This window comes from Semicossyphus pulcher, unplaced genomic scaffold (genome assembly GCF_022749685.1).
Source record: "Semicossyphus pulcher isolate SPU_LCO1_2020_fin unplaced genomic scaffold, fSemPul1.0.p SCAF_9, whole genome shotgun sequence".
NCBI lineage: Eukaryota > Metazoa > Chordata > Actinopteri > Labriformes > Labridae > Semicossyphus > Semicossyphus pulcher.
In genome coordinates this window covers 2586455-2612958 of record NW_027211770.1, presented here as the reverse complement: position 1 = coordinate 2612958, position 26504 = coordinate 2586455, and the positions used below count along the sequence as shown (strand labels likewise).

The window sequence follows — 26504 nt, the reverse complement described above, 5'->3', positions numbered from 1 at the left end:
GCTGCAGACTGACTTATTTGGAGCTGTATAAAACAGAGCTTTAGGCTATTAAGATTCAAATAATTTGAATACGATGCATACAAAACTGCTGTAGGCTATATGTTATCCATATCCTTTGTTAAAATAAATGTTAAATATACATTCCGACAGCCATCACTGATTCAGATTTGATCCATTACGCACAATATAACATTTCTGGTTTCCCGTTTCCACTTCATTCAATCCGGAGAGAAAACCCCACAAATGAATCTTCTGTTTGTTAGGTGAGACTGTAAGACCTAGGTTAAGCTGTACTGACCACTAAGCTATCAGTGATGGTTTAATGTATTATGATACAACACTTATCACCTTACCACCTGGGTTTGATGTTGACTCCAGTGAAGGCATGTTGCTGTCTCCGTCAGGTATAATTCCTGACAGAGAGGTCTCCCCAATTATGCCAGCGATGCGCTCGTCTGCAGCTGATAGTTGTGACTGTGAGCCTCCTCCTCCTGTGGCTGATGTATTTTTTTTGTGGGCGCTTATGTGTTTCTTTGCCTCCAGTTTCATGTCGAACCATTTACGCTTCACCTTGGACATGGTTCTTTGGACTACAGAGACAACATTAACGGCATCTGTCACCTCCCTCCAGGCCTTCGCTTTGCCTGTCCCTGTCACACCACTGCTAACAGATGAAAATAAAATGTGTTTTCTTAACTCCACTTCACCCTAAATTATTTCTATCTCTGCTTCGGAATTTTTTTTTTTCTTTCTCTCTCTTTCTTTGTTTGCGTCATGACTGACAGGTCAACTGTATGCATCTACACCTCCTTATATGGTGGTCATTGGCCATTCATGGGCGGGGATTTATGCTAATAGCTGATTACCGGGAGCTCGCTGTCACTTTACGATGGATTGGCATTCATGATCATACACGTGTTTACGATCAGATCTGAGTTTCTCACGGTGTTCATGAATCCGGAGTAGGTTTTTAGTAGCGTAGGCTTTTATGTGCAAATCTACGCACAAGTTTACTAACGTTTCATGAATGAGACCCATTGTGTGTGCACTTACCCGGTGTAGATGGTCTCTCTAGCAGATTGAGATGATGGTGAATGAAGGCCTGACTATCATGAACAGTCTCCATATCAATATCTTCATCTTCCATTGTGTTAAACTACAACAAACCAGAAGTACAGATGAATATCAGTAAGCTGTTTAACACAAATCAACCAAACAGAGAACCAAACAATACAAATAATACTTTTGCACCCATTCATTTTAAAAGAGCAATGGCCTATATGGGAAAACACTGACACTCATTTCAGGATTTGTATGTCCGGACATTGCCTGGACATTGTCAGGAGTTCTTGTGTTTAAGGGGCTTTAGAACAGTTACCCTGATCTTGAAGCGTGCTCCTCTTCCATCGTCATCCGGTTGCTGCAGGATCTGTCCTGGCTCTGGAGGGGAGCCCAGCGGGGTCTCTGCCTTCCTTTTCAGGCCCTGGGGGGGTTGGCCTACCCCACAAACCCCTAAGGAAATAGGGTCTGACTCTTCCTCCACCTGGCAGATAAACAAAGACACTTCATAAACATTTTTCTTTCTAATAATGTAACATTAAAGTGATGTTAGTTTTTGACCTGCTTACATGTGAGTGTTTTTGTCAGTACTGTTACGTCAGTTTGCACCACAGTTAACCTGGGCACTGGCTAGGATAACACTGATTCAATTAGCTGTCAGAGAGATGCTTTTAGAGCCAGAGTCCTGCTCTCTGCAGTCATTCTGTGTCTGACGGTGATGCAATGGGAATGAGGTACAGCCAAGCACTGTTGGCAGCTCTATAGTACCCACAATTACACAGATCCAACCCAAGATAACACAGTTTTGATGAGGTAGTTGCTATTTGTGTGCCATCTGAAAAGTTTTATGTGACATTACTAAATCAAACAAATTCAAACAGGGAGAAATAAAGACCACCAAGAAGCTCACTGATTACATCAACATTAGAAAACCAAGGAAACTCGAGCTGTTGCTGCATGATGTATGATGTCTTTAACCTAAGTGTTTGCTGGCGTAAAACACCAATACATCAAGTCAAAAATGACCTTCAATCATTTAACAAAGCGCATTTTCTATTCACACTGAGCTACTTGTCCTGACAAATCATGACCCCACATCACTTACAGCTGTGTAGCTCATGCCGACACCATGGATGCCGATGCTGGCAGGAGTGTCCAAGACAGGACCGACCCCCAGCTCAGGCTTGATGGTGGGATTAAGGACAGCTTTCTTCTCCTTCAGGTTGAGCACCAGGCCCAGCTCTGGCAGGGGCAGGCAGGAGGGCCGAGTCAAACCGAACAAAGTGTAGTAGAGGTTCACAGCATCACAGCGCAGACGCCAGTCATGGGAGGTACCTGAGAAAAGGAAGGACAAGGTGAAGAGGAGATGTGGCAGATAAAGAGACAAAAACGTTAAAGCTGTTAAGATTAAAAGACAAAGAAGAAGCCAGTAGTAAAATCTTAGAAGAAGAGCACTCCCTCTGTTATAACTACAGTCTAGATTAATGTAGGTAAACATATTTATTTACATGTAAACACACATATTGTCAAGATGTCGGCGCGTCCGGTTAAGCCAGCGATTAGCGATAAACAAGTTCCAGTCAGGAATTAATTTTCCATGCGCTGCATTGTTTACATTCCAGTTAACAACTCGTGTTCAGATCAAAAGTGAAACAAAATTCTCCCCTCCAGATATGTCTGCAAAATAAACTGTCAACTCTTGGTTCATTCCATCCCCCGGAGGAGCGCCCGTTCATCCGTTTGTGCTGAGTCTCAGTTTCACTGTAAACAGTAAGTTACACAGAGGCTGCACTCTGGCTTACTTCAGCGGGATGAAGCCCAAACAGAAACAGATTTTCTTGTGATTGACTTTAATTAACGGCTCTTCAGTTTGCTGAAATAACAACATCATGATGCAGATTAGGAACAAGTCAACATGAAGCTTTGTCAGGTCTGTCCTCAAGAGGAGAAGAAGACTACTTTAACATGACAAGTTTGTTGAACGGAGGTCGGAGCCATCATTTCTGATGCATTCAAGGAAGTCTGAAAATCTAAAAGCTGAATGGCTTTCGTAACTTGCTGCAAGTGTCTGTTAATAGAGATTAATAAGAAGCTAAATTGGTGTCAGATGACACTGATAAGAGTCGGTATGGTGCATTACGTTCCACTTGCTTTTGCTCTCCACACGGACTGTTTTTCCTGCATGCACCACAGCCTGCTGATACATGATTGGTCAATACTACTTGGACTACAAGCGTACTACAAACCAAAACCAGAAGAGTTGCCATACCTAAAATCCACGTCCCTGCCAACAGATTCTACATATCTATGTAGAATCTGTAAATAGAGATTACATTATATGTAACAGTAAAACACTTCTGATACACTGTAGTCTTGACAAGGTGTAAAATAGCTATAGCTAAATCGTGAGTTATGCTTTCAAAAGATTTTTGGATATTTTGAGTACACACAAAGAAAATCTGCATACTTGGATGATGTGTGAGGTTAATAAAACCAAAGTTTAATGTACAGCGACGTTACTGTCACTGTAAATTTGTAGATACGTGTATGCAGCATTGCGTGTGTCATGGTGATGCACGGATTGCATGTCACTGCGGATTAGGTAACAGGGTCTAAAACTTTTGTTGATAGTGGGTGGTAGGATGCAGGTATTTTAGAGTTTATTAGACACCTACAGTGATCCCACTGCAGCAGAAACGAGGAGTGTGTCTCCCCTGTGCGGTGTGCATTTACGCCCGGCACACAGTGCTGTAATGTCATTGATTATTTAAATCTACATGCAGACAGGATCAGTCAGTATCTAATTATAATTGAAAGAAATGTGTTTTGCACACATCCAAAAGGTTCCACAGTCAGTCATGGGTTACAGTGAAATAGTTTGGAGTGGAACAGCGGTCCTCCTTATAAATCCTGAGCTCCATCAGAGCTGTCTTCAGAATGTTATTTAAGATGCTTAAAGTTTATTCAGTTCTCTCTGGAGTTTCCTCTGTCCCATCAATTTGTAACAGTTTAAAATCAGTCTCTAGTTTTCCCGCTTCGATGTCACACGATATTTGCTGCAGTGACATTACTGTAAACATGGAAAAAACTATAACTGCTGTAAACGGCTTCTCTCATCTTTTAAAGTAAATATTTGAAGAAGACATTCACACACCAATACAACATAAAGAAATCACCTAAAAGCTGCTCAACATCATTTATAATAATTTATTGATCATTTGGCTCCAGAGTACAGCCTGAACATGGACTCACAGATGATAGAGAGTTCAAGCTCAGCTTAGTTTGATCATAATTAAACCTTTCGGACTCGGACTCGGACTCGGACTCTTCTTTGGTGACTCGGACTCGACTCGGACCCGAGGTTTGGTGACTCGACTACAACACTGGCTACAGACATAATGAAGGCCTGTCAACCAAAGTTTGAGTGACAAGAAATTCCAACTTTTCTCAAAATGCCTGCCTCTGAGACTCTTCTGTTGTGTTGAAAGCTGGACAGAATTAAACACCAAATATTGCTGAAGCTGACAACCCAAAGGCCCTGCAGGCGGCCGACATGCGGGGGTGGACTGTGGCTTTTTGAAGAAGGTTGAAATAGATGAGTCTAACAGCAGCAGAAACTACTCTGAGTTTATGTTCTTTCAGCACTGACCTTCAGCTGGTGAAACATCATCCTGTGCGAGTGTGTGTGTTTAACACGTGGGGGGCTGTGGGTCATGAGGGAAGAGGAATAAAACAACCAACACATTTTCATAACATAGCATTTAAGGTTAGCACACTATGGTCACTGTGTATTTAAACTGGCAACATAGGCAGGCTGTCCAGCAGCCACACACACACTGACTGGCCTAACAAACTGAAGTTCACTGGAAATAATGATGATATTTTTCTTTAAGAAAATCACAAGCCTTTAAATCAAGAAATTAATAACAGGTTGCAAAAAGAGCCCGATAGTCTTGAGGAATATAGAATTGTGAACATATATTCTTATTTGGGTTTGAGGTGGCAGGTATTTGGATTGGCAGACTGAAGCGTAACTGCTTGGCTGAAAGACACATAGGACCCCCTGGAAGAGAGAACTAATGAAACCCGAGGACACAATAGAGGCAGTAACATGTGCGTATACGTTACAGGCACAGCACCAAAAAGTAGACCTTAACCTTTTCAGCTCAGGACTAGAAGAAACAAACAGGTAAAGGAAAAACAGGAAAATACTGATCTACCTAAAACACCCTCTGAGCCGCCGAGCCTACTGCAGTTACTGCCATGAAGAATAAGGGACATTGCTCAAACTTTCCTCAGCGAATCAGATTTGGCCTCGACTTATCGTTTGCTTTACTTTCGGTTCAACACCACACCGAATTCCAATATCAAACTACAAGAGTCTCATGTCTTACTTGTAGGACGCACATTTTTTCAGTTTTCCAAGAGCGCTGGCTATCATTAAAATATTAAAACATTTCCAGCTAACCAGATGAAGGATCTGTGAGCTAGCAGTTTGTGTCATCATCGCTGATTTTAAAAGTCATTGTACAGTGAGATACTAATCCCCCCCGTCTCTTATCAATGCTTTTGTACTGCCGCAGCAGCCGAAAAAACAGTAAAGAAAGTATAAGAGCATAAAGGTAATACATTGTGTAGATTCTCCTTTGCGCATATGGGTAGCATTGAATGTGTATGTTCAGTGAGAAATTTGCATTTCATGGCAACTGACTTTGGCGTTACAGTTTTTACACATTTTATTTGGTATCTTGACACTGAAATCGACAGGAAGTGATGTCAGAAGACAAACAGCTCACTAAGCAAATAGATTCTTGTGTTTGTCCCAGTCGCTCACAGTGGATGTGTAATGTATCGCACAGAAAAATAAAGCCTCAAAACATTACAACTTTTATATAAAACTGCTGCAAAATTAGGCATTTCTGTCTGCAACAATCACAGAAAATGGCCATGAAATCCTGGAGGTACTGATTAAAGAATAAACAATTAATTTAAAACACAAAACCATGAAGAACTGCGCCGAGGGAAAGCCTACGGCTGGCTCCCTTTGTCATGGTTGTAACTCTTGATTTTCCTCGCTGACGGGCGCTTTCCTTTTTCAGAATCGGAAATACTTTATTAATCCCCAGGGGGAAATTTGGGACTGTTTGCCTTCATTTGAGAATCAAATTGGATTTTCACTTATTTTTGAAGCTGTATCTGTAGTCTTCCATCTTTACTTTGTTTGTTCAGCCATAGTAGATTACTGTTTCCTCACAAAGCTTACAGAAACCGGAAAAGCAGCTGCTTAGCTCCGCCTACTCTCTCTGGCAGACCAACCACTGCTGGCTGATGGAAAACGCGTCACTAAGTGGGCGCCGCTTGTGATATTTTCTGTGAAAGTCGCCACAGACACCCAGTCTGTAATAATACTATATACTGCAAATGCAAAGGCTTTCATCAGTGGGCCATAGGCTCGATCACCATTGTGTTACCTCATTCGGCGATAGATAGTGATTTAACAGACATTTATTTAAATGAAAATCTTCGAGACTATATCTTTAACAAATCAAAAAAGAAAAGAAAACAGGTAAGTGGGTCAAATTTAACTTTTTCTTTTCTTCTACGCGAGCAGAGAAAATAATCTGGAAACCGGCTGATTGAGGCAAAAGTGCTGCTCTGAAAAACATTAGATTCACAGTGAAACAAACGCTCACTGCGTTTTCTTCAAAGTTAATTCAAAACTCTCTGGAATCAATCAAAGGAGATAACAGAGCATTCACCATATTCAGCAGTCCGACAGAAGTCTGGTGGACAGAACACGTGTGGAAGAAAACACCACTTTATCTCTGCCTTTGTGCATCTGAAGCAAAGAAAACAATCTGTCGTCACCTCTATTCATCACTGAGATGATAGCAGATGTCATATGAGAAAATATATCAGATGAGAAATCTTCATGATTATTATTTACCAACTGACAGTGGATTGTTATATTATATATTTTTTAACAATGACCATAAATGTTCATCAGTATTTCCAGGGTAACGAGGATAAAGTAAGTGATTTCATGTAAGAAATGCAGGGTTACATGTCTGGATTAGACATGTGAAGAGATGACAAATTGTTAAGTAAAGTAACATTTAAAAGGTTTAATTTCCCCCTTCTTGTAATATGGACAAAGAGCTAATGGTGTCAGGTTTTACATGTGAGAGATAACTTAACAGTTAAGAAATGAAGGCCCTTGTTCTTTACCAACATTTGGGCTACCCTGAGACTGCAAGGGTCTAACTAAAAATAAAGAAAAAGAAATCATCTGTGCAGTCTATGGTGCCATGGTAAATAGGCTCTGCTAGCTTAGACAGTAAAAATGTTCAACAACAGGAAAACATTTATTTGTTACCTTTAACTATATTCAGGTGTCTGCAGTGTCGCAGCTCCTCTACAGGGGGCAAACTTTCAGCTCAAATGAATTTACATCGTGCCAAATGGGAGCAAAGTAATTATGTTGGTGAATGACAGGTTTTCTTGACGCATGAACTGTTTTAATGGTTGTACTATTTTGAGAAAACATGGATGAAGTGATGTTTTAATGTGTAGTTTCCCCTCACTTGCGGTTTGACCTGCCCATTAGTGGTTAGATGCTACAACATAAGAGTAGAGGAAAAATACAACTCTTATTTGTTCTTGAGTGAAAAAGCCAAAAAACAACTGATCTGATGCATTTTACCTCCAACACTCAGGGAGTAGAACCAGAAAGTTGATGAGGCAGCTAGGCAGCGACAGAGTTGAGCAACTCACATTATTATTCACATTATTAAAGTGATTAATGAGTATTGTGAGTATGTCACCACCAGGGAACGGGTTCAGTGCTGAAAGGCACTTCAGCAGGTCGTAATAACACATTAGTCACTGACACACTGTCCTTTTCTTTAAGCTCAGGCTGGTCATATACTCAAAATACAAGTGAATTTGACAGGAAAAAGGTAAGATGAAAAATTAAACAAAGCACCTTGTTTGTTTTTCAGTGTGCACAGGCTGCTTCCTTTCATCATTTCACAGCTTAGTTCACCACAATCTTTAAATGAAATTCCACTTTTTTATGAACTGCTCTATTTAAAGTTTGGGTGTGAAAATGATACACAGACACAAACTGATTTAGAATTGCTTGGTAGATCGCCTCAGTGGGCAGCACAGACACAGCTGTAATGGCTACAACATAATCCTCGGAGGGCAGTGTGTCCGATCAAAGGAAGTCCACGAAAAATGCTTGTTTTTGCCACTGACAGACTCAGTTTGTGCTTCTACGTCTCTTTTTGTTGTTGTGTGACTGATGTCTTAAATGGTTTTCTTGGATTCAACACAATATTTACTGGCTTTGTCAGTGGAGTCTGGTGGCTTAAAAAATTGGCTTACTCTTGCCATACACTTAAATACCAGATTGAGCCTGTCAGTGTTCAAAACAAGCACTTTGATACTGTTGCCCCTTTCCCAGTGGTCAAAAAACCCACTAACAACCGGTCCTTTTGCTTTGTGGGAAAGGTTACAATCAGCTTCAGATCCAGGTCAAATGACTCTGCAGTAGACCCTGGTAATTATCGCCTCGGCTCTGATTGGCAATGATGGGAACACAAAACCCAGGTCGACATGTTATTCTCTGCTCCCTTTTCGGCGCCATGCTATGACGCGCATTGAAGTTCCGGCCTCTGTCGCGTAAATACAGACAAATAACATACAGCGGCGAATTTGTGCAAGCTGCAGCAACACTGGCAAGACAGCGAGGTGAGAGGGCTTATTCTGATCCGAGGGGAAGAAGAAATAAGGTGACAGATTTCCGGCGCATTTGTGATGTCAGACGGTGAAGCAGCAGAAAAGAGACTGAAAGGAGTATACTCCACTGGCAATGGGAAAAGAGATAATCAGCATTTATTAGTAGGTCTTCCCGGGTCTGAAAAACCTGCTTCAACGCGCTAATCTTGGAGGGAAAGGGGTATTTGATGGGGCACATTTGCAAGCAGGGATTACATTTCAGGATCAAAAGCAGCCACAAGCTCCTCAAACCTAGAGGATACACTTTGCTAAGAATAGTACACTGAGCGCCTGTGTGTGTGAGAGAGAGTGTCTCACCTGAGTTCATGAGCTTCCAGAGCTGGTCGACCAGAGCCTCATTGCACAGAGCTGAGTCTGTTGTCTTGGTGAAAGGTGGATTCTTAGAGAGCATCCCCAGGACCTTATGTCTGATTGGACGACAGAGATAAATACAGACACATATACAAGTTTAAAATCCACGTTGGCTGTTTGTCTGTTGGCTGCTCTGCAATTTAACATTACTACAGCCTTCTTTGAACAGCAGTTGAGGCTGGACTTTTAACTGTTCTTATGCATGATCGCTGATGTGTAATTACACGGCAGGGAGATAACTGTAATCCACAGGTTTGCCTGTGTCAGAAAGTGGTTACATATCATTGTGTCTAATGTATAATTCAGCAGGCACTGCCCTGTTCATTCGGATAAACTAAAACTTACAATATCAGGGATTGGTATCTAATAAAAAAAAAATCTAGTCTAAAAAAAAAAAAGTGTATATTTTAACCACATTGCTGCTTCAGTTAATTGTATAATGTATGACAGAACTAAAACATTTCCTTAAAAAACTGAGTGTAAGACTGTATATAATGAACAACTTGGATGTGTTACTATCAAAATGTGCTAGGTGTTAGCCTACCTGACATAATGAGTCGGGTCATTCTGGACCATGTTGAGCAGCCACTGCAGCTCGACTGAACTTCTTTCAACTGCAGAACAAAAAAAGGCAGAACAGACACGTTAAACTATGTGTGAAAAACATCCTCGGTATGTGTCAAACGAAAATACAACTGCAAAAACAAAAGTTTACTATGAAGAAACATAAAAAGTCTGTGCTTCAATAATCTGATGCCATTGACCCAAAATCCAGTGAGCATATTCAGAAACATGCGAGAAGTTAGCTTCTCTGAAATGTTAAAGTCAAAGAGGACAAAGAATCACATTTCAAGTATTTGGCTCACATCACAACGAAAAAAAGTCTTTCTGCACAGAGCTTTCATCAGAGTGTAACTCAGTTTTAAACAAGGGTAGAGTTAATACACCGTTCTTCTGCCATGGTTTCAGATACAGCGACACATTTCAAGTGAAGGGGCTTTTAGATACGCCATTGTTGGATGGTCTTGGGGATGATCCCACATGCTTTTCTAGTTTGTGGCTTTCAAAAGATTCAAATAAAAAAAAATCCTTACACACATTACATTTTACACTGAAGTCTTCAGTTAGATGATGAGATATCATCGCTACTCTCTCAGCCAATTTACACATAACATCATGTTGGGCATAATCCACATAGCCTGTATTTGCTGTATTGTTGCAGCAGGTACAATTTCAACATTTATACATGTTAGCAAGTAGTGTAAGCGTTTTTCTATTGCAATGTGAGCCAAAAAAAAAGCGAGTATTTTGTCATCCTTTGGTTAAAAATGTATGAGGTGCTACCCTTACATATCTAAGAATATAATTTGCATTTGTTTTTACTAAAAATGTGCAGGAATTAAAGGTACAAAATCTGTGATTGTTTAAAAAAAATCTGGGTATTCTACAGTAAAACTGGAAGCTGTGAGTGTGTCATACACATCCTATGAATGTACAGACAGATACTCATACTGATATCTGTGGGCTAGATTAATGAGCTTCACAAGAAGGCTAATGATACTAATAATAACAGCTGTTACATTTCCTACCTCTAGTATAGTCAATCAGAGCCTCTAGCGCAGCGATGCGAACGTCTACAAAGTGTCCGTACTCTGCGTACGACTTAAAGAGTGATGCGTCACTGGGAATATGGCCGTTCTTCTGCAGCTGACGGATCGATTTCAGACAACTGCAAAGAGGGAAGAGGAGGGTAACAGAGGAGGTGAAAATGAGGAGTGTTCTAGTTGTGTGTGAAATGAATGCAAAAAAAGAGAAACCAATGAAGGCAAATCGCCTTTTCTATGTCAAAAATAATAACAGTTAATAGTTTCCAATGATCATTCTTATTTTGGACCTTATAAGCAAACTTTAAAGCTAGAGAAGAATTAGGCTTTCTTGTGCACTTTTGTGCCTTAAAATTCAGGTGTTTAATCCTGTAAAAATGTTTACCCTTATTCTATTCAATTATGGTGGCAGAATCCATAGTGTACCACCACCATTTCCTTAAAGAATCAGTTGTTGCTAGTGGTAGTGTGTAATATCACTGTGAAAATGTCCTGATGAGGTGGAAACCAGGTTCTTTACTTCACAGAAATAGAATGCAAACTTTTTTTCTTATCATATTGTTGTATAAAACTTAGATTAAGAGCTGTAAAAAGAAACACAGCATATACAGGATAACACACTCCACTCCTAACCTGACAGTGATGGTGTTTCTGAAGCTCGGCAGCAGTTTCTCCATGTTGAGGTATCGTGTGATCTCCTCCAGGATGAGACGGACGTCAGCGTTTAGATTGTCCACTGTGCGCACCTCATTGTTGATGCTGATGGCGGGGGTCAGGGAGTTGGTGAGCGCCTCAATCAGTTCTGCACGGTAGTAGTTATCGGAAAACTGAAGTCCGGGCAAGAGGGAGAGGAGGAAAGTGAAAAAGAAAAGAGGATGCTGATCACTGAGGCCAAAGATTGAATGTAGGCATATCTAAATAATAACTTCCAAACAAAGAGCTTTTGGGGGTTTTTTATGCTAAAAAGAAGGATTTCAACCAAAAATGTTCAGGATGGAACTGGATATGAAAACTAATGTGTTTATTAGCCACACAGTTTTTAAGAGTTACTATGCCAAAGAAAAGCATGTGTAAATGTGAGTCTTTACTTTATTTTTTCTGTTGTCGTTGTACTTGATGAGGTCAAGGATGAAGTTGAGGACATCTTTGGGACAGAGGTTCTGGACATCTCTGAGCAACGCCATCGCAACCGGCATCGTCTGACAAAGAAATCAAAGACAGAACAGATATCATGATGTGAAAGTGCTATGAAAAACACGATCCGATTGCTCGTAGTTGGAGTTTTAAGACCAATACTATTATTTGTAATGTAAAATAAACCCTACTAATATATTCTTGATCCAAAATTGTTTAATGTTTAAGAAATGCGCCAAAATATAATCTGTGTAGGACATTTTACAGCTAAAAAAATTCTCTCTCCACTTATTTCACACCACAAACAAAACAAAACACAGAGTAAGTACTCTGTTCTTTGAAATGCTTGCGGCAGGCTAATCAGTGTTTTTTAATGGTATTGTATTGGTAGCGTGAAAAACATGAATCTCTTTCTCTTGCTTGCAGAGTATGCATGTTAGAGTTGGGACAAAAATATTGATACAGCAATATATCGTTGTCCTGATTCGTGCAATACATTCATCAATAGGCTAGCGCCAAATATCGAAAGTTGGTGGCAACTTTCACAGAAAAAAAATCACAAGCGGCGCCCAGTTAGTGACGCATTTTCCATCACCCAGCAGTGGTTGGTCTGCCAGAGAGGGTAGGCGGAGCTAAGCGGCTTTTTTCCCATCCCTGCAAATGTTGCGAGTAAACAGTAATCTACTATGGCTGAACAAACAAAGAAAAGATCGATGACTACAGATACAACTTCAGAGTCAAGAGTTACAACTGTAACAAAGGGAGCCAAACTTCAAACATGCGACACTGGATATCTGAAAAGCGCACTCCCGCAATTACCATTTATCGCCACAAGGGGCCGCCAAAGAGAGCGAAACTGAGACCTCTGAGAGTGTGTTTGAGTAAGAGTGTTTTTGTTCGTTTGTTTGTTTACCTTTTGCAGGAAGTAACTCTGGAAGTTGATGAAGTTGTTGGTCTTGACGATGTTGGGGCAGCTCTTACAGCAGAACATTCGCGTAAACAGGGACTTCATAGCTGGCGGACCCTGCCACGTGCTCACCATGGAATTGGCTATCTGCAAGGTTTACACATGAGAAGAACATGGTTATCCCTCAGGTGCCATGGCAGTGTTGAAGTCTCCACATGTGAAGGTCAGCATCTGCCAGCTGTGTTCCATCTGCTGTCATCACAATTAAATAATGGGTAAATCAAATATTCAACATTTCTGCAAAGCGTGTGGAAAGTAAAATGTACACAGAAGTATAAGCTGCACTCTCTCACGCTGTACTTGAGAAGAACTGCACGGCACATAAATGACTGTTGTATAACAATGTCCTTTCTGTTCATTATAATTTTTGTGGTGAGAACAGAACTACAAAGTAAAAGCCAAACACACACATGAGCGGCACATGAGGTTTCCACAGGCATGAAGACCAGTGGCTCCAGTGGTTTCGGGGTTCCGACAGGATATTGGAGAATTTATGGTAATGTGTAATATAGGGCTACGGGTCACTGACACAGGATGTTGTCATTTGGTAAGGTAAACAAAGGGGGGCATTGACACCGCAATGTTCCTGTATGTGTGTGTGCACGCATTAGAGAATACATCTGTATGTTTTGTTTGTCGAGTATTCAACCGTGAATGAATTTGCCAGTTTTCACATATTCGGCCCTGGGCTGTTTCTTCTTTCTTCCCACATTTTCTACCAAAAACAAGCGAGAAAATGCCATCCAGGCCAATCACGACACAGCCAAGTCCATCTGAGGGTTAACGTCAGTCATAATTCACTTTGTGGTCAGTGTGGGTATGTAAGTCTGTGTGTGCATGCGTTTTTGTGCATGTTGGAGTGTGAGTAGGACAATATGTATGTGTGTGTGGAGCATACACCAAAGGCCATTACAATGGAGTCTGTTGGGGGTTCTGTGGCCAAACACAGCAACCTAATGAAAGTGAAGTGCTTCCATCTCAGCCTCCACTCAGTTTATCATGTTGGAAAAATATTGGTTCAGGTGGAACCCGGATGGCGGAAATCCAGTGGGGTTAAAGTTGGAATAGACCAAATCCAGAGAATAGAGAGTTTCCTGTAGCCACAGGATAGGATTATTCAGTCGACTGAGCTTCAGTGCAGAAAGGGTTAAACTGGTGGGTGGCCTCGCTGGCAGAGAAGTTATATGTTGTTCTCTTACTGTATCCTTTCACAAAACAGTTAGTTTGGTTTCACCAAAAAAAAGAGGAAGCAGTGATAAGACACATTACATTAGAAATTACAAGTTTTGAAATGGGATATCAGAACTAACAGAGCTGAGACATGCTTGTTTCAGAGTCTCTCTGAAGGTAGAAACTGAGGAACTTTTGTTTCTCTCTTTTTGTCCCTCTCTCCATACATCATTAATCCAAACCTCTCGTTTCACATACCGGTACTCACTTTCTTCCCTCCCCTCCTCATCTCTCCCCATTTTCTTTTTCCCCCTCCACCTGTTCCCCTCTACCCCTCCATTCTTTTTCAACACTCTGCGAGGTACTTTTCGCATTCACTATTTTTAGTTCATCATTCCCAGATTTGAATAAACCTAAATAGATAAAAAAAAAAAACACACATGACCACATTGTGCTTTTCAATGAAGTGTGCCACCCCACAAACCACCTAAACCACATTTCTGTGACCTCTGACACATCTGATGAAATTGAGCTGAGAAGCAAAACAACACTACCAGGCCTTAGAAATGTGAAACCACAGCCTTAGGATGGCCCAATTTCAACACTGTGTACAGATTTGTTTTAATAGAAATTAGGCCCATTTATACTTCTACCATGAGTGCCATGTGACATTTACAGAAAGCAGAACCAAAGTGTTTAGTTTTGTTTGTAAATCAGTGTCAGTACACCTATTATCACAGCATCCAGTGTGTCTGATGCACAGCTGCGGCTACTGCTGGGTTTGCCTAAAAAAAAAAAAAAGGCCATCAATAATGCAATCTTTGATTTCATTTCATATTAATTACATATTAAGTTTAGACAGAAAATTAAACCAGATACAGAAAGTGTGTATTTTCCTTTCTGTGGCATATTCAAGACATTAAAACCTAAGTGAAAGATGTAACTTTGCTGCCATACTAAATACTTTGTATGTCAATCCACGGCATCGAGGACTGTTCCCTCTGTACATGGGACGCCTGGTATAACCGCTAAGCTAAACCGGCTCCCTGTCAATCCACTTTCATGGTCTACTTTGGATGAGAACTGTTTGAAACACGCAGAAAATTTCGATCGCTGGAGAATTCAGTGACGTATAATCCGCCTCCGATCTAGGAAGGTTTTTGTGCAGATGCCAATGCACAAAAATGTTCCTCTTGTGAGCTCTGTATGGATCACCTGCCTGGTACCCACTGCAAAGTCAAAACACCTTCTGCCATTAATTTCCTGGGCTCCATGGCAGCTGACACCCTTCCCCAACGCTCATGTAACATATCTTTAAGGTGCCTTTAAATCCTACGCTCAGATGAGCAGAGAGCCGATACTCTGCAGTTTGACCTGGTCTTATATTTACATTGTATCTTCTGAGGTTAAACAACAGTGGCTTGAAATCGCACGGCCTGCTCAGTTATCCAACTACAAACACTGTTTGACTGATTCAAATAGTCTTTGAAACCACTCTGGTATGCGAAACATTTCCTGAATTATGTTCTTTGACCTGCTCACCAAATACAGGACATTGTTTCATTATTCATTTCTGAAAGTGGTTGAGTTGGGCCTACGGCACAGAAAAGGCTTCACAGAACAACCCTTCTCTTTCTCTCATCCACACACTGATTTTAAGAGTGTATCCATGAAACAGACTCAAGAGTGCATTTCAAATGTAAAACAATGAGTGGAGGAGCAGATCCTGGATTAGACCCGACAGAATCACAGTTTCATTTAAGTATTTTCTATCTTAGCCAGGCCAAGTTGCTGCCAAGCTGCTGTATTTAGTCAAAATCGGTGTTTAAAATCATACAGATCAGCAAAGACTGACACATACCTTGGCCAAACAGAAGCAGGCCTGCATGCGGACTTTGTAGAAACACTGTTCCTGCTCGAGGATGTCTGTCAGAGCCAGTCTGGAGGCAGGAGTTGGGAACTTTTCCAATGCTGAGATTGCCTCCTCCTGGCAGAGAAATAAGAATATTTTTCAAGCTGAAATGTAAGGCATGTGCTGATTTATAAGAATCTTTTGCTTTTCTTTGTCATTATTAATAATAAGAATAATACATTTTATTTATATAGAGCTTTTCATGATGCTCAAAGGCACTTTACATTTTTAAAACAACCAAAGAAACAAAATCAGAACAGAAGACACAATAAGAGAAAAAAGACAAAAACAACAACTTCTGCAATTCTGATGAGCATTTTTCACACTGTTTTGGCATTATATAGACATAATAATGCATGGATGTATTATCACAGTTATCAAAAGATTTAGTGAGGATAATAAACATTAGGTGAAGCTCGGGATGGAACTGAATAGCATTTTTTTCGTGTTCAAATTCAGTACAGTATCCATTGATCAAATCTGAATTCCTGAATACCTTTCAACATTTGGAAGTAACCAAATGCTGAATTATTTCCAGCTCAAAGAAGTCTAATGAGTTTTTGTTGGCAGAGAGGGCAGAAACATTACAGTTTATAGAATCAGCCTTATTTATGATCACAGCCTGTACTCTGACTTGAAATTAAGAATTCCCAAGAATTGGCTAAAACTGACGAGCTGCTACCAGTACGTTTTCAATTGCTCTTGGCCACTAATAAAAGAGTGACGAGAGATTATATCGAATTTATAAATGTTCCAAAACAAAGACCACAGCTCAAAAGAGGGCTCTTGCCATTAGCCCACCTGTGCAACTACATCCCTCTCATAGCGCAGCTGATACTGCCACATGAAGTCAGCCTGCTCAAACTCCACCTTCCTCAGAATGGACATGTCAGGATCGATCCGGATCCAGAGGAGAGGAGAGTCAGCACTGTGGCACAGAACGCAAGAGGCAAACACAGTGAGGGGAAGAAGAGTGAAACATCTCAAGTCAACATGCTCAAGTTCCTCTAGGAACCTCTTTAAAAAGTTTCCTAAAGATCTTTTAGGTCTGTCAGATTTAATGTCAACAAAGTGTCAATAATGTATGGTATATGGATGTGACCATTAATGCACCTGTAACACCAGGATATGTTATGTAGCAATCAAGCGACAACCTCCGGTGTTGAAAAATGAAGCCAATGCGGAAGTGCAAAAAACTGCAGTTCCTCGAGTGGCCACTTGAGGCCTGTTTACAGCCTGGTACAAAAAACGGTTTTGTTATAAATAGCTAATCTTATTGTTCAAGATAACTGTACGGGGGGTGAATTTTTTTATAACACACCCGTTTTAATTATATTAAGCCTTAAATCATAGGGGTCGGATCACTTGATTGACAGCTGGATCCTGCTGGCTGTCTGCTAGACGTCAACACAGACACAGGTGAAGTTAAGCTCAGTGTTTGTTTGTGTTGTTGGAGCCTTTTGGGGATTTTTTCATTCAAAGTTTGGACAAATAATCGGTCTCTCTCTCTCTGTGGGATTTATGGAACTTTATGGCTGTGCAAGAAGTCTGAGCTCCAGCTTTTCGGTGAGTTAAATGCTAGTGTTATTGTATTGAAATATTTTTAGCACTAAGTAGCAGGTATACTGTGCTCCCTTTAGCTGCTTGTTAGCCTGTGCAGTGTTTATTTATTTAATCGTCGGTCAGTAAACAGGAGTCAGGAGTTGTTGGCGTTTCCCCGGAGAGATTACAGCGGACCATAGTGATGAAGAGACCGGTTCTTTTACGTTTCCCGTTATGTGTCGGCTCGCCGCTCTCTCACCGGGCGAGCGAGCAGCGAGTCCGCTACTTTTTTTAGTCTGATAACGAAACACCTGCAGTCAGTCACCGACAGTATCTCCTCCTGGGAAAGTCAAACCAGCTCATTCATGATTTATACAGTCTATGGATAATAACCGTTAGCTACGCTGAGGAGCATATAGCCTAGCTTCATAGCCGTAGCTGGCTGATTCATGCGGCCCGCCCATAGAGCTCAGCCATAGGCTGTAGCTCGGTCGCGCTCCGCCTCTTTGCCTGCCTCTGGATTAGCCGGCTCTGGCATTTCCAATATGGCGACCCCCAGAGGCGGCGCAATTCGGGCTTCAAGACCCTGCTTCAGAAACCAATGGGTGACGTCACTAAGACTACATCCATTATTTATACAGTCTATGGTAGCAATATGGTGATAGGACAATAAATACATTCCTAATAATATTTGCAAAGTGACAGAGGTGATGCCTTACTCCATGGCTGATAAATCCATGTCCACTTCCTCTCCATTCATCAGAGGGATCTTCTTTTTCTTGTTTCTGTCAAACAAAACATCAGAATTATCTGTGATAAGTCAAAAAATATGAGACACACATGGGCAACATTCTGTTTTTCTGATACTATTTATTGCAGTTCAGACAAGAAAAGAGACGAAAAGGACTGAGGAGAGAAACAGCACAGATACAATAGAGACTAAATAGATTAACATATCAGCAGGCACCACAGGACCGCCAGAGTCAAATATAAGTTTGATGTGAACTCAAAGACGGGGGGCTTACAGTGAAATACTGGAGGGTATTGACCTTTATAATACAACATTACAGAAACCACATGACCACTGCAAATAATATACTATCAAATGTCAGACTATTAAAAAACACTTTTCTCAGTGAAAGGTTCTTTGTTTCTTAAAGTCTATCTATGACTGTAAGTTGGGAGGAAACAGAATCACTTACTGTGCCAGTTAAGACGGTCAGTGGGAGCCAAAACCCCAACAAATGTGCTGCACTTACTGTTTGCAGGATTCTGGCCCAAACAAGCCGGTCAAACGTTGAACTTTATAAAAAACGTAAATATATATATATAAACGTCTGATTTTAGAGAATAGCTGTCAGGACCTCCACTCCCTGCAGCTAGAGCCGTGCTCTCATGCTAACACAGATAAATTCTGTCCTAATATAAATGATGAGCTAGCAGGGTCCTGCAGCAGCTCTTTTCCTGTGTACTTTAATGTGATACCAGTCTCCCTGACTTGGACGCAGCTCCCTCCCTGAGGAGATCCAGTAGGAGCTGCTCATCCAGATAAAGAAGCACTAATCCCCATCCTGCTTTTTGTTCAAGACCATCTGCAAAAATCTGGAAAAAATGTGCCCCTATGTGTAACCGTTGAGCCCCGGATTAATTTAAGCCCTTATTAAAATAATAACGTCAAAATATTACTTACAGACTCTATTTACAGATAATTGTACTTTTTTATGCTCACACAAAGGTGGAATTGTTGCCATGATTTAGAGTTAGGGTTTAGGTTGGGATGCCATGAGCATTACAGTTTCTCTTTGACTCATTCGCGAGGAGATCAAAAAGCCTCACAATCCTTATGTTATTTTACCCGATATGTAAAAAAATCACTAGTCATGAGAGAATGAGCAAATAAGTTCTGCTGCAATACGAACCGTCTGCTCTTGGAATGACAGGGAATGTCATGTTTGAGGCTGTTCTCTTCGATCTGCAGAGTGTGGTTGAAGGATCCATCCAGCTCCTGCACCGTCACCTTGATGGGACCCTGCAGGGAAATATAAGTATGACTACTTGACAACAAAAATAATGATCTGCTCAAGACAGGACTGTTTCAGGAAGTAAAACATTGTTTTTTCCAGAAAGGTATTTCAAATTGTTTTTGTTGCCCTGAACTATGCAAAAACCCTTTGAATATAAACTGAATTAACATAATTTTTTGGCACATATTATATCTATTATTTCATATCCTATTTGTAACAGAGTGGGACCTGTAAAATTACTTCAGGAAAACAATAATCAAAATGGAACTTTACAATCATTGAACTAACCATTTATTCATTTAGAGCAGGGGTACTCAATTAAACTTGAAAGAGGTCCAGTTAGAGATTTTTTTTCTCAAGCAAAGCTCCGAAACATCATAATGTCTTTAGGCTAAATAGTTTTTACAACAACGCTTATAACTTTTACACAGAGGTCTCATACTTTAACAATAATAATAATGAATTACTTAATTGGTAAGGAAATATAGTGTGTGTTTGTATGTTTGGGGGTCTGGGGGGGTCTCCCCCAGGAAATTTTGAGTGTCAAAACCTTTATTTCCTGTATTTTTGGTTTATTTTATGCCCCAGTTTGTGATGGAAGTGTCTTTATTTGTAAATGAAAACAAATAATATAATGTCTGGTACTACTGGTAGTATAATGTTGTCCAAGCAGAAATCAAATGAAAGTGAGAGACAGCTCTTCACCTTAAGCTGCTATCCTTCTGCCTCCTGACAGAATTATCAAAAATTTGACCATAATACTTTTTCTCATGGTGAGTCATGGTGAGTTTTAAAACAGGCAATGACTATGAAATAAATAACATTTAAACGCACTGTACACTGACGGACTGCTGGAGAGAGCGAGAGAGAGGGGGAGAGAGAGGGGGCACATACCGGTACATGTAAGAACAGAACTGTGGAAATAAGAGGAAAACTGGTCATGATGATGAAGCCTGTAGCTCCGTCTAACTGTCAGGTTTATCAACAAAGTGTGTGAACTAAACTGCAGCCTGGAGTCTCTGTTAACAGAGACAAACGGAGTGACAGTGTCAGACAATGTCAGCGTTTAATAATCGCCACAGTCACGGAACATACGAGTCTGTCCAGTCTTAAAAACTCGGTTCTATTGCATTCTTACTGACTGCAAGACGCAGTGCTTAACACTGGATGTTATCCATCTCGCGCATGCGCAGGTCGAGTATTTAATATCAACAAAGTCACATATGACCTAGGATGACGTAGGGCAGCCCTGCCTACATAAGCCCACGTCATCATCAAAGATGTCCCTTGTATCTTCTCGCAGGTAATCCGCGAATGCAGGTTGAAACTATAAACTTGAAATAAAAGCAGATAGCCGGTGACTCTTCGCAGGTAGCCCTGTAACCACATGGTTGGAGCTATGGTTTCGTCCTCTAAGGGCTGCGTTGGGTATACTACGGCTAAACTTAACTTTGCTAACAGACCGGTGTTTTCGACCGGTCCAGGCAGCATAACGTTTCGGGTAGGCAAACACAGGAGCGTCTTCGCCGGCTCCGAAGCTCGGCTGGAAGGGTAAGTATTCTCCTTTGTTAGAGTAAAGTAACGTAATGATAATATATATTAAATATATATATATTATATATATATAATATATTAAAAGAGGCCTGTTTCCGGGGTTCCTCTAAACTTTACAGTGGCTGAACGGTGTGTTAGTGCTTGCAGTGAGCATCAAGGCTGGCATCGGGATAGCACTAGCCTGTGCGGCTGGGTTATTGATTTATTGATTTTTTCCATAAGGGACAACGTATTGTTGTAGTTAATTCACCGCTCCCTGGCGACTGTTTTCGCTCGTTAAAGCGTGTAGTGTACCTCCTTAGTTGTGTGTTTTAGAGCAGATGCTCCCCAGTAGTGTGTGTTGCTAGTGGGTAAAAGCTTCCTTTGTTGCACTTAAAATATTGCTCCCTGACGATTGCTTTCGCTTGTCAAAGCACATTATTTACCTACAGTGAGTAGGGTAACATTATCTTAGTAGTGATTTAAGTTTTTGTTACTGAGTATAATTTCATTTGTGATCGGCGGAGTGTCCGCAGTGAGTATATTTCGCTGCTATATTAATGAGGAGTATGTGTTACTAAAGAGTGCTTTCGCTCCATAGTAATCTGTTACTTAAGAGTGTGTTCGCTCCCAAGTAATTAAGTGAACTGAGTAAAGGACGAAAAATACATGCAGGCTGGCCCTATCATGTTAGACTCACATGCTTGCCGCACCTGCATGGCTCCACTGCTAGCTGCAGATGGACATGATGAATGCCCCACATGTCTCGGTGTTGTACACCTGAGGGAGGGGCTGTCTGATAGTCAATGCATGAATTGCAGTTATATGCCGTGTGGGCTAAAGGTAGCCCGCCTGGCTGAGGTAGAGGAACGGCGAGCTGCCCCCGGCTGCTGTGGCTTCAGTGCGAGGACACTCTCCTCCTACGAGTGCTATACCAAGAAAGAAGGCCATAAAGTTGACTGTTTGGCAGCCAAAGTCGACACACTAAGCTCTGAGTTTGCAGTGTTTAAAGATTTGCTCCTTAATCTTCAGCCCGGCAGCGGGACTTCAGTCCCAGTTCACAGCCCTCAGGCTCCTAACCCACAAGGATGGGATGAGGACGCCCTGTCTACAAGGGCCTCCTGCAGCCAGTTTTGTGAGGACAGGCCTGGACTGGGAGAAGGGGAGGCTTCCACCCATGTTTCCGACACCTGTTCCCAGCAGTCTGGAAGTGGGTCTAGGGCGGGCTCGGAGACAGCCCAAACCACAGTGAAGCCAGTTGTCCGCATGGCACTGGCACGCTTGGGATTGGATGAGGCTCCAGCAGCAGGCACTCCAGCTAGTGCATTTTTTAGGCGGATCCCGCCGCAGGCTACTTTTTCTGTGCCGCCATCCCTGCCATTCATTGAGGAGCTCCACAAATGCTGGCCAGACCCCAAATCCTTTTCTCACCACACCAGTGACAGCAGGGCCCTGGCTTCCATGCAAAATACCAGCAGTTACGGACTGGACCGCATGCCAGCCGTGGAGCCATCTATTGCCTCCCTGATTGTGTCACCAGAGGAGGTACTGAGACGTGATGCTCGCTGTCCCAGGCCACATATCGCATCACAGATGACCTTCTGTCAAAGTGCTACGATACGGCACCACGCATGGGCCGTGTTGGGAACTCCCTGTCCCACCTGATATGAGCCCTGTCCCAGTCCCTGCAAACCTCCAGTGTAGACGCTTCCGTCCAGAGTCTTAGTGATGCCTCTCTGCAGGCATTCGCCTTCATGACCCGGGGGCTTGGTAGGCTGATGTCATAACTTACTTTGACCCGCCGCCAGGTATGGCTAGCCCAATCTCCACTTTCAGAGCCATGCCGGAGGGTCCTCCGCACTCTCCAAGTAGTACCGGGGGAGCTGTTTGGCCCAGCAGCACAGCAGGCCTTGGAGCGGGGAATCCAGGCAAACCAGACTAGGCAGCAGTTTGCTAGCCTTCGGGGGCCTACACCCCTTCCGAGACAGCGGCCTCCACAGGGTTTTGGCACCAACCTCCCTCAGCTACCAGCTTGTCCAGGTGGCTACCCAAGGACCTCACATTCCTTCGTGCGACCTGATAACCGCCGCCGGGCTCCCACACGGCAGGCGCCTCAAACGCAGAGGGGTCACGGGTCTGGGTATCGCCCTGCCAGGGGCCCAGAGGGCCAGGAGGGCAGGCCCTGAGTGCTTGGGGTCGGCTGTCGGACACTTCTCCCAGCAGCACCTCAGCCCCAAACTGGCCAGGGAGACCCTGGTTTCCAGCGATGTACAAGCTTCTGGACGGGGATCCATGGTGCCTGCCCAGGAGGAGAGATCTACTCTCACAGCTGGGGGGGCAAATCTGGCATCCGGACCCGGAACGTCTGCAGCTTTGGGTATGGCCCCTGAGGGGCCTGACCCACTCCTAATGGCATGTGATCAGGAGGTAGTCCAAACCATCATGGACTCAAGAGCTCCCACCACCAGGGCACTTTATGCTAACAGATGGAAGATATTTTCGGAGTGGTGTAGAGTTCACAAAGAGGTACCTGAGGGTTCCTCTGTGCCAATGATACTGCGGTTTTTGCAGTTTTTGCTAGAGAGAAGGCTCTCTGCTTCTACCTTGAGGGTCTATGTGGCTGGGATTTCGGCCAGGCATATTAGAGTGGATAACCAGACATTAGGGTCTCACACTCTGGTGACATGTTTCCTTAAAGGAGCCCAGCGGCGGAACCCCCCACAGGCTGTCAAGGTTCCCTCATGGGACCTGCCTCTGGTGCTCGAGGTCCTTCGTCTCCCCCCCTTTGAGCCTCTGGAGCAGGCACAGCTAAAGTGGCTTTCAGCAAAGGCTGTTTTTCTTCTGGCAATGGCGTCAGCGAAGCGTGTGAGTGAGCTTCATGCCTTGTCAGTGAGTGAAGCATGTATGCGCTGGAACTCAGACAGCACAGGGGTGGCACTTTGGCCTAACCCATCATTTCTCCCGAAGAGGCTGGCTCCGGCCCACTTTAATCAGGTCATTGAGCTAGCAGCTTATGACCCCGCTTGCCTACAGGATGAGGAAGCTAGTTCAGCAGAACTACTCTGCCCGGTGAGGGCCTTGTCACATTATATACAGGCAACTGCTGGCTTTCGCCACTCTGATGGCCTGTTTGTCTGCTATGGTGGCCCTAGAAAGGGGCACGCCCTGTCCAAACAGAAACTTGCCAGGTGGATTGTTGAGGTAATCGGGGAGGCATACAGGTCAAAGGGACTGCCTCTGCCTCTCAATATCAGGGGCCACTCAACCAGGAGTGTCTCCACTTCCTGGGCAGCACTAGGGGAGTGCCTCTAAATGAGATTTGTGCTGCGGCCACCTGGGCTTCACCGTGCACCTTTGCCCGTTGCTCCCAACGCACTGGCGGCAGCGGTTTTTCAGGAACCCTCAGGCCATTTCCGGTAAGGTGAGTACTGATTCCTTGTGACTATGTTGGTAACAGTCATCCAGTGTTAAGCACTGCCTCTGGCGGTCAGTAAGAATGAAATAGAACGAGAGTTACGTATTCTATGAATTCTGGATGACCGCCAGAGTTCTCTGTCACTCGGAATCTTGGCGAGAAGATTCTGTAGGGACATCTTTGATGATGACGTGGGCTTATGTAGGCAGGGCTGCCCTACGTCATCCTAGGTCACATGTGACTTTGTTGATATTAAATACTCGACCTGCGCATGCGCGAGATGGATAACATCCAGTGTAAAGCACTGCCTCTGGCGGTCATCCAGAATTCATAGAACCGTAGTTACATACGTTGATCCGTTAAACCCGCTGATTTAGAGTGTCGGCCATCTTGGACATGCAAACTAGGTTTGTGGTCAGCTTTATATCTGGTCAATTCTAATTTGAAATTTTTATTTTGATGTGAAAATTTGAAGTAAAAACTAACAAACTCAAGACACACATTCATTTCGCTTAGTGTATCTAAATGCTCACCACGTATTTCTGAGTTCCAGATGATGTGTAGTCCTGTCGGATCTCCAGCTCTAACACGTTCCTCTTCCTGTTGAAGGCAAAACTACCAAAGAATTTCACCACAGCACTCTGGTCTCTGGTTATCGAGAGTTAAGACTGAAAATATATGGATATAACCAAGAAGAAGTCGGTGAAAACATAACCAGTTGGGGGAGAAGGTTACAGCTCAAAATCAAATTTAATCTGTTACTAAATTACGATATATGACTATAGAAGAAGCTGCAGGTCATACGTTATCCTTTAAGCTTGCGCAGTGAGTTTTTATGCTGGTGGGGATGGCCAGGGAATGAGCAACAGAGATGGTCGAGTGGACAACTGAATCGACAGTGTCATGGCGGGATAACAACGGGGTCAGCTCAGTGGTACCAGGAGCAAAACCTGGAAAGAAATCTGCCTTAATACATTATAATTCCTGCATCTAAATTAATGTCTTCTGGTTGAAGTTGGACTTCAATAATCACTACCTTTGTTTTCAAACAGAGATTGCAGAAAAAAGGATACACCCATTGTTTGATGAGGGGGCCGATGTCTTTACCAGAGACGTTGGAGATGGACTTGAGGAAGGCGTGGGTCGACAGAAGCATCTGGCTCCACATGTGGCTCTGGTACTTCTGAGACGAGGCTGTGCTGGCCAGGCTCAGCAGCTTGTTGAAAACCTGTCAGAGGACAGCACACAACACAGAAATTGTTTTGAGGTTAACCTAAATCAATTTTGACTTAAACGAGAAAAAGCTGGTTGTATCTCACCTGTAACATGAACTCCATGCTGATCCTGTTTTCTATCAGCCTCATCACCAGGTGGGCCTTACACTGGAACATCTTGTAGTACTCCCAGGACAGAGTGTGGGGGTGCTTAATGGAGAAGTGAAGGTGGGGAGTTGGACTAAAGAGAAACAAGTTGGGTCAGGATTGCATGGTCCAGAACTCTATTTTTTACCTACATTTAAAACATTAGACCTAAATGACTCTAATTGGGGCAAAGTAGGGATGGGTGATATCATCTAAAATTTATATCATGACATGATTGTAGCTTATTTTGCTCTATTATCAATGTAAGGTAACATCTTTAGCATTATAAGGCAAAGGTGTTGCGTGTCGAAACGAACAAAACGGACGTAGTTACAAATGACACCATAACTACACAGCTGCACTTAAAAGCTTGTAAAATAGTGGCATAAGAAGGTCCATATTTAACACAGATGTACATGAAGTCCTGTCCCTCTGTATGTGTGTGTGTTTCTCTGACGAGCATGTGTAGAAACGCTTCTCGTGACAGATAGCCTATGGCAATGGCAGAGCGTGAGGGGAGGACTTTCAGTAATCATTCAATCGTGGATGGCAATCATGGACAGATAAAATAATGAACATAATAGAATTACCAGTAGTCGCCAAATATAATTGGGTGGCCGTTAATAAAC

The 26504-nt window shown here is 42.6% G+C and overlaps 1 protein-coding gene across 1 annotated transcript in view; it reads right to left on the bottom strand.

Annotated features, from left to right (window-relative positions):
- Nucleotides 1-26504, bottom strand: part of taf2 (TAF2 RNA polymerase II, TATA box binding protein (TBP)-associated factor) — a 50751-nt gene that overhangs the window by 3033 nt on the left and 21214 nt on the right. The window contains exons 11-26 of the mRNA XM_069655625.1: nt 25834-25969; nt 25588-25742; nt 25048-25162; nt 19462-19571; nt 18262-18327; nt 16802-16928; nt 15950-16075; nt 12865-13005; nt 11906-12016; nt 11451-11644; nt 10803-10942; nt 9758-9827; nt 9160-9269; nt 2165-2394; nt 1379-1543; nt 1054-1156 (exon numbers count right to left, since the gene is read on the bottom strand). Coding sequence (XP_069511726.1) covers nt 1054-1156; nt 1379-1543; nt 2165-2394; nt 9160-9269; nt 9758-9827; nt 10803-10942; nt 11451-11644; nt 11906-12016; nt 12865-13005; nt 15950-16075; nt 16802-16928; nt 18262-18327; nt 19462-19571; nt 25048-25162; nt 25588-25742; nt 25834-25969 — 2099 coding nt within the window. The remainder of the gene's footprint in view (nt 1-1053; nt 1157-1378; nt 1544-2164; nt 2395-9159; nt 9270-9757; nt 9828-10802; nt 10943-11450; nt 11645-11905; nt 12017-12864; nt 13006-15949; nt 16076-16801; nt 16929-18261; nt 18328-19461; nt 19572-25047; nt 25163-25587; nt 25743-25833; nt 25970-26504) is intronic.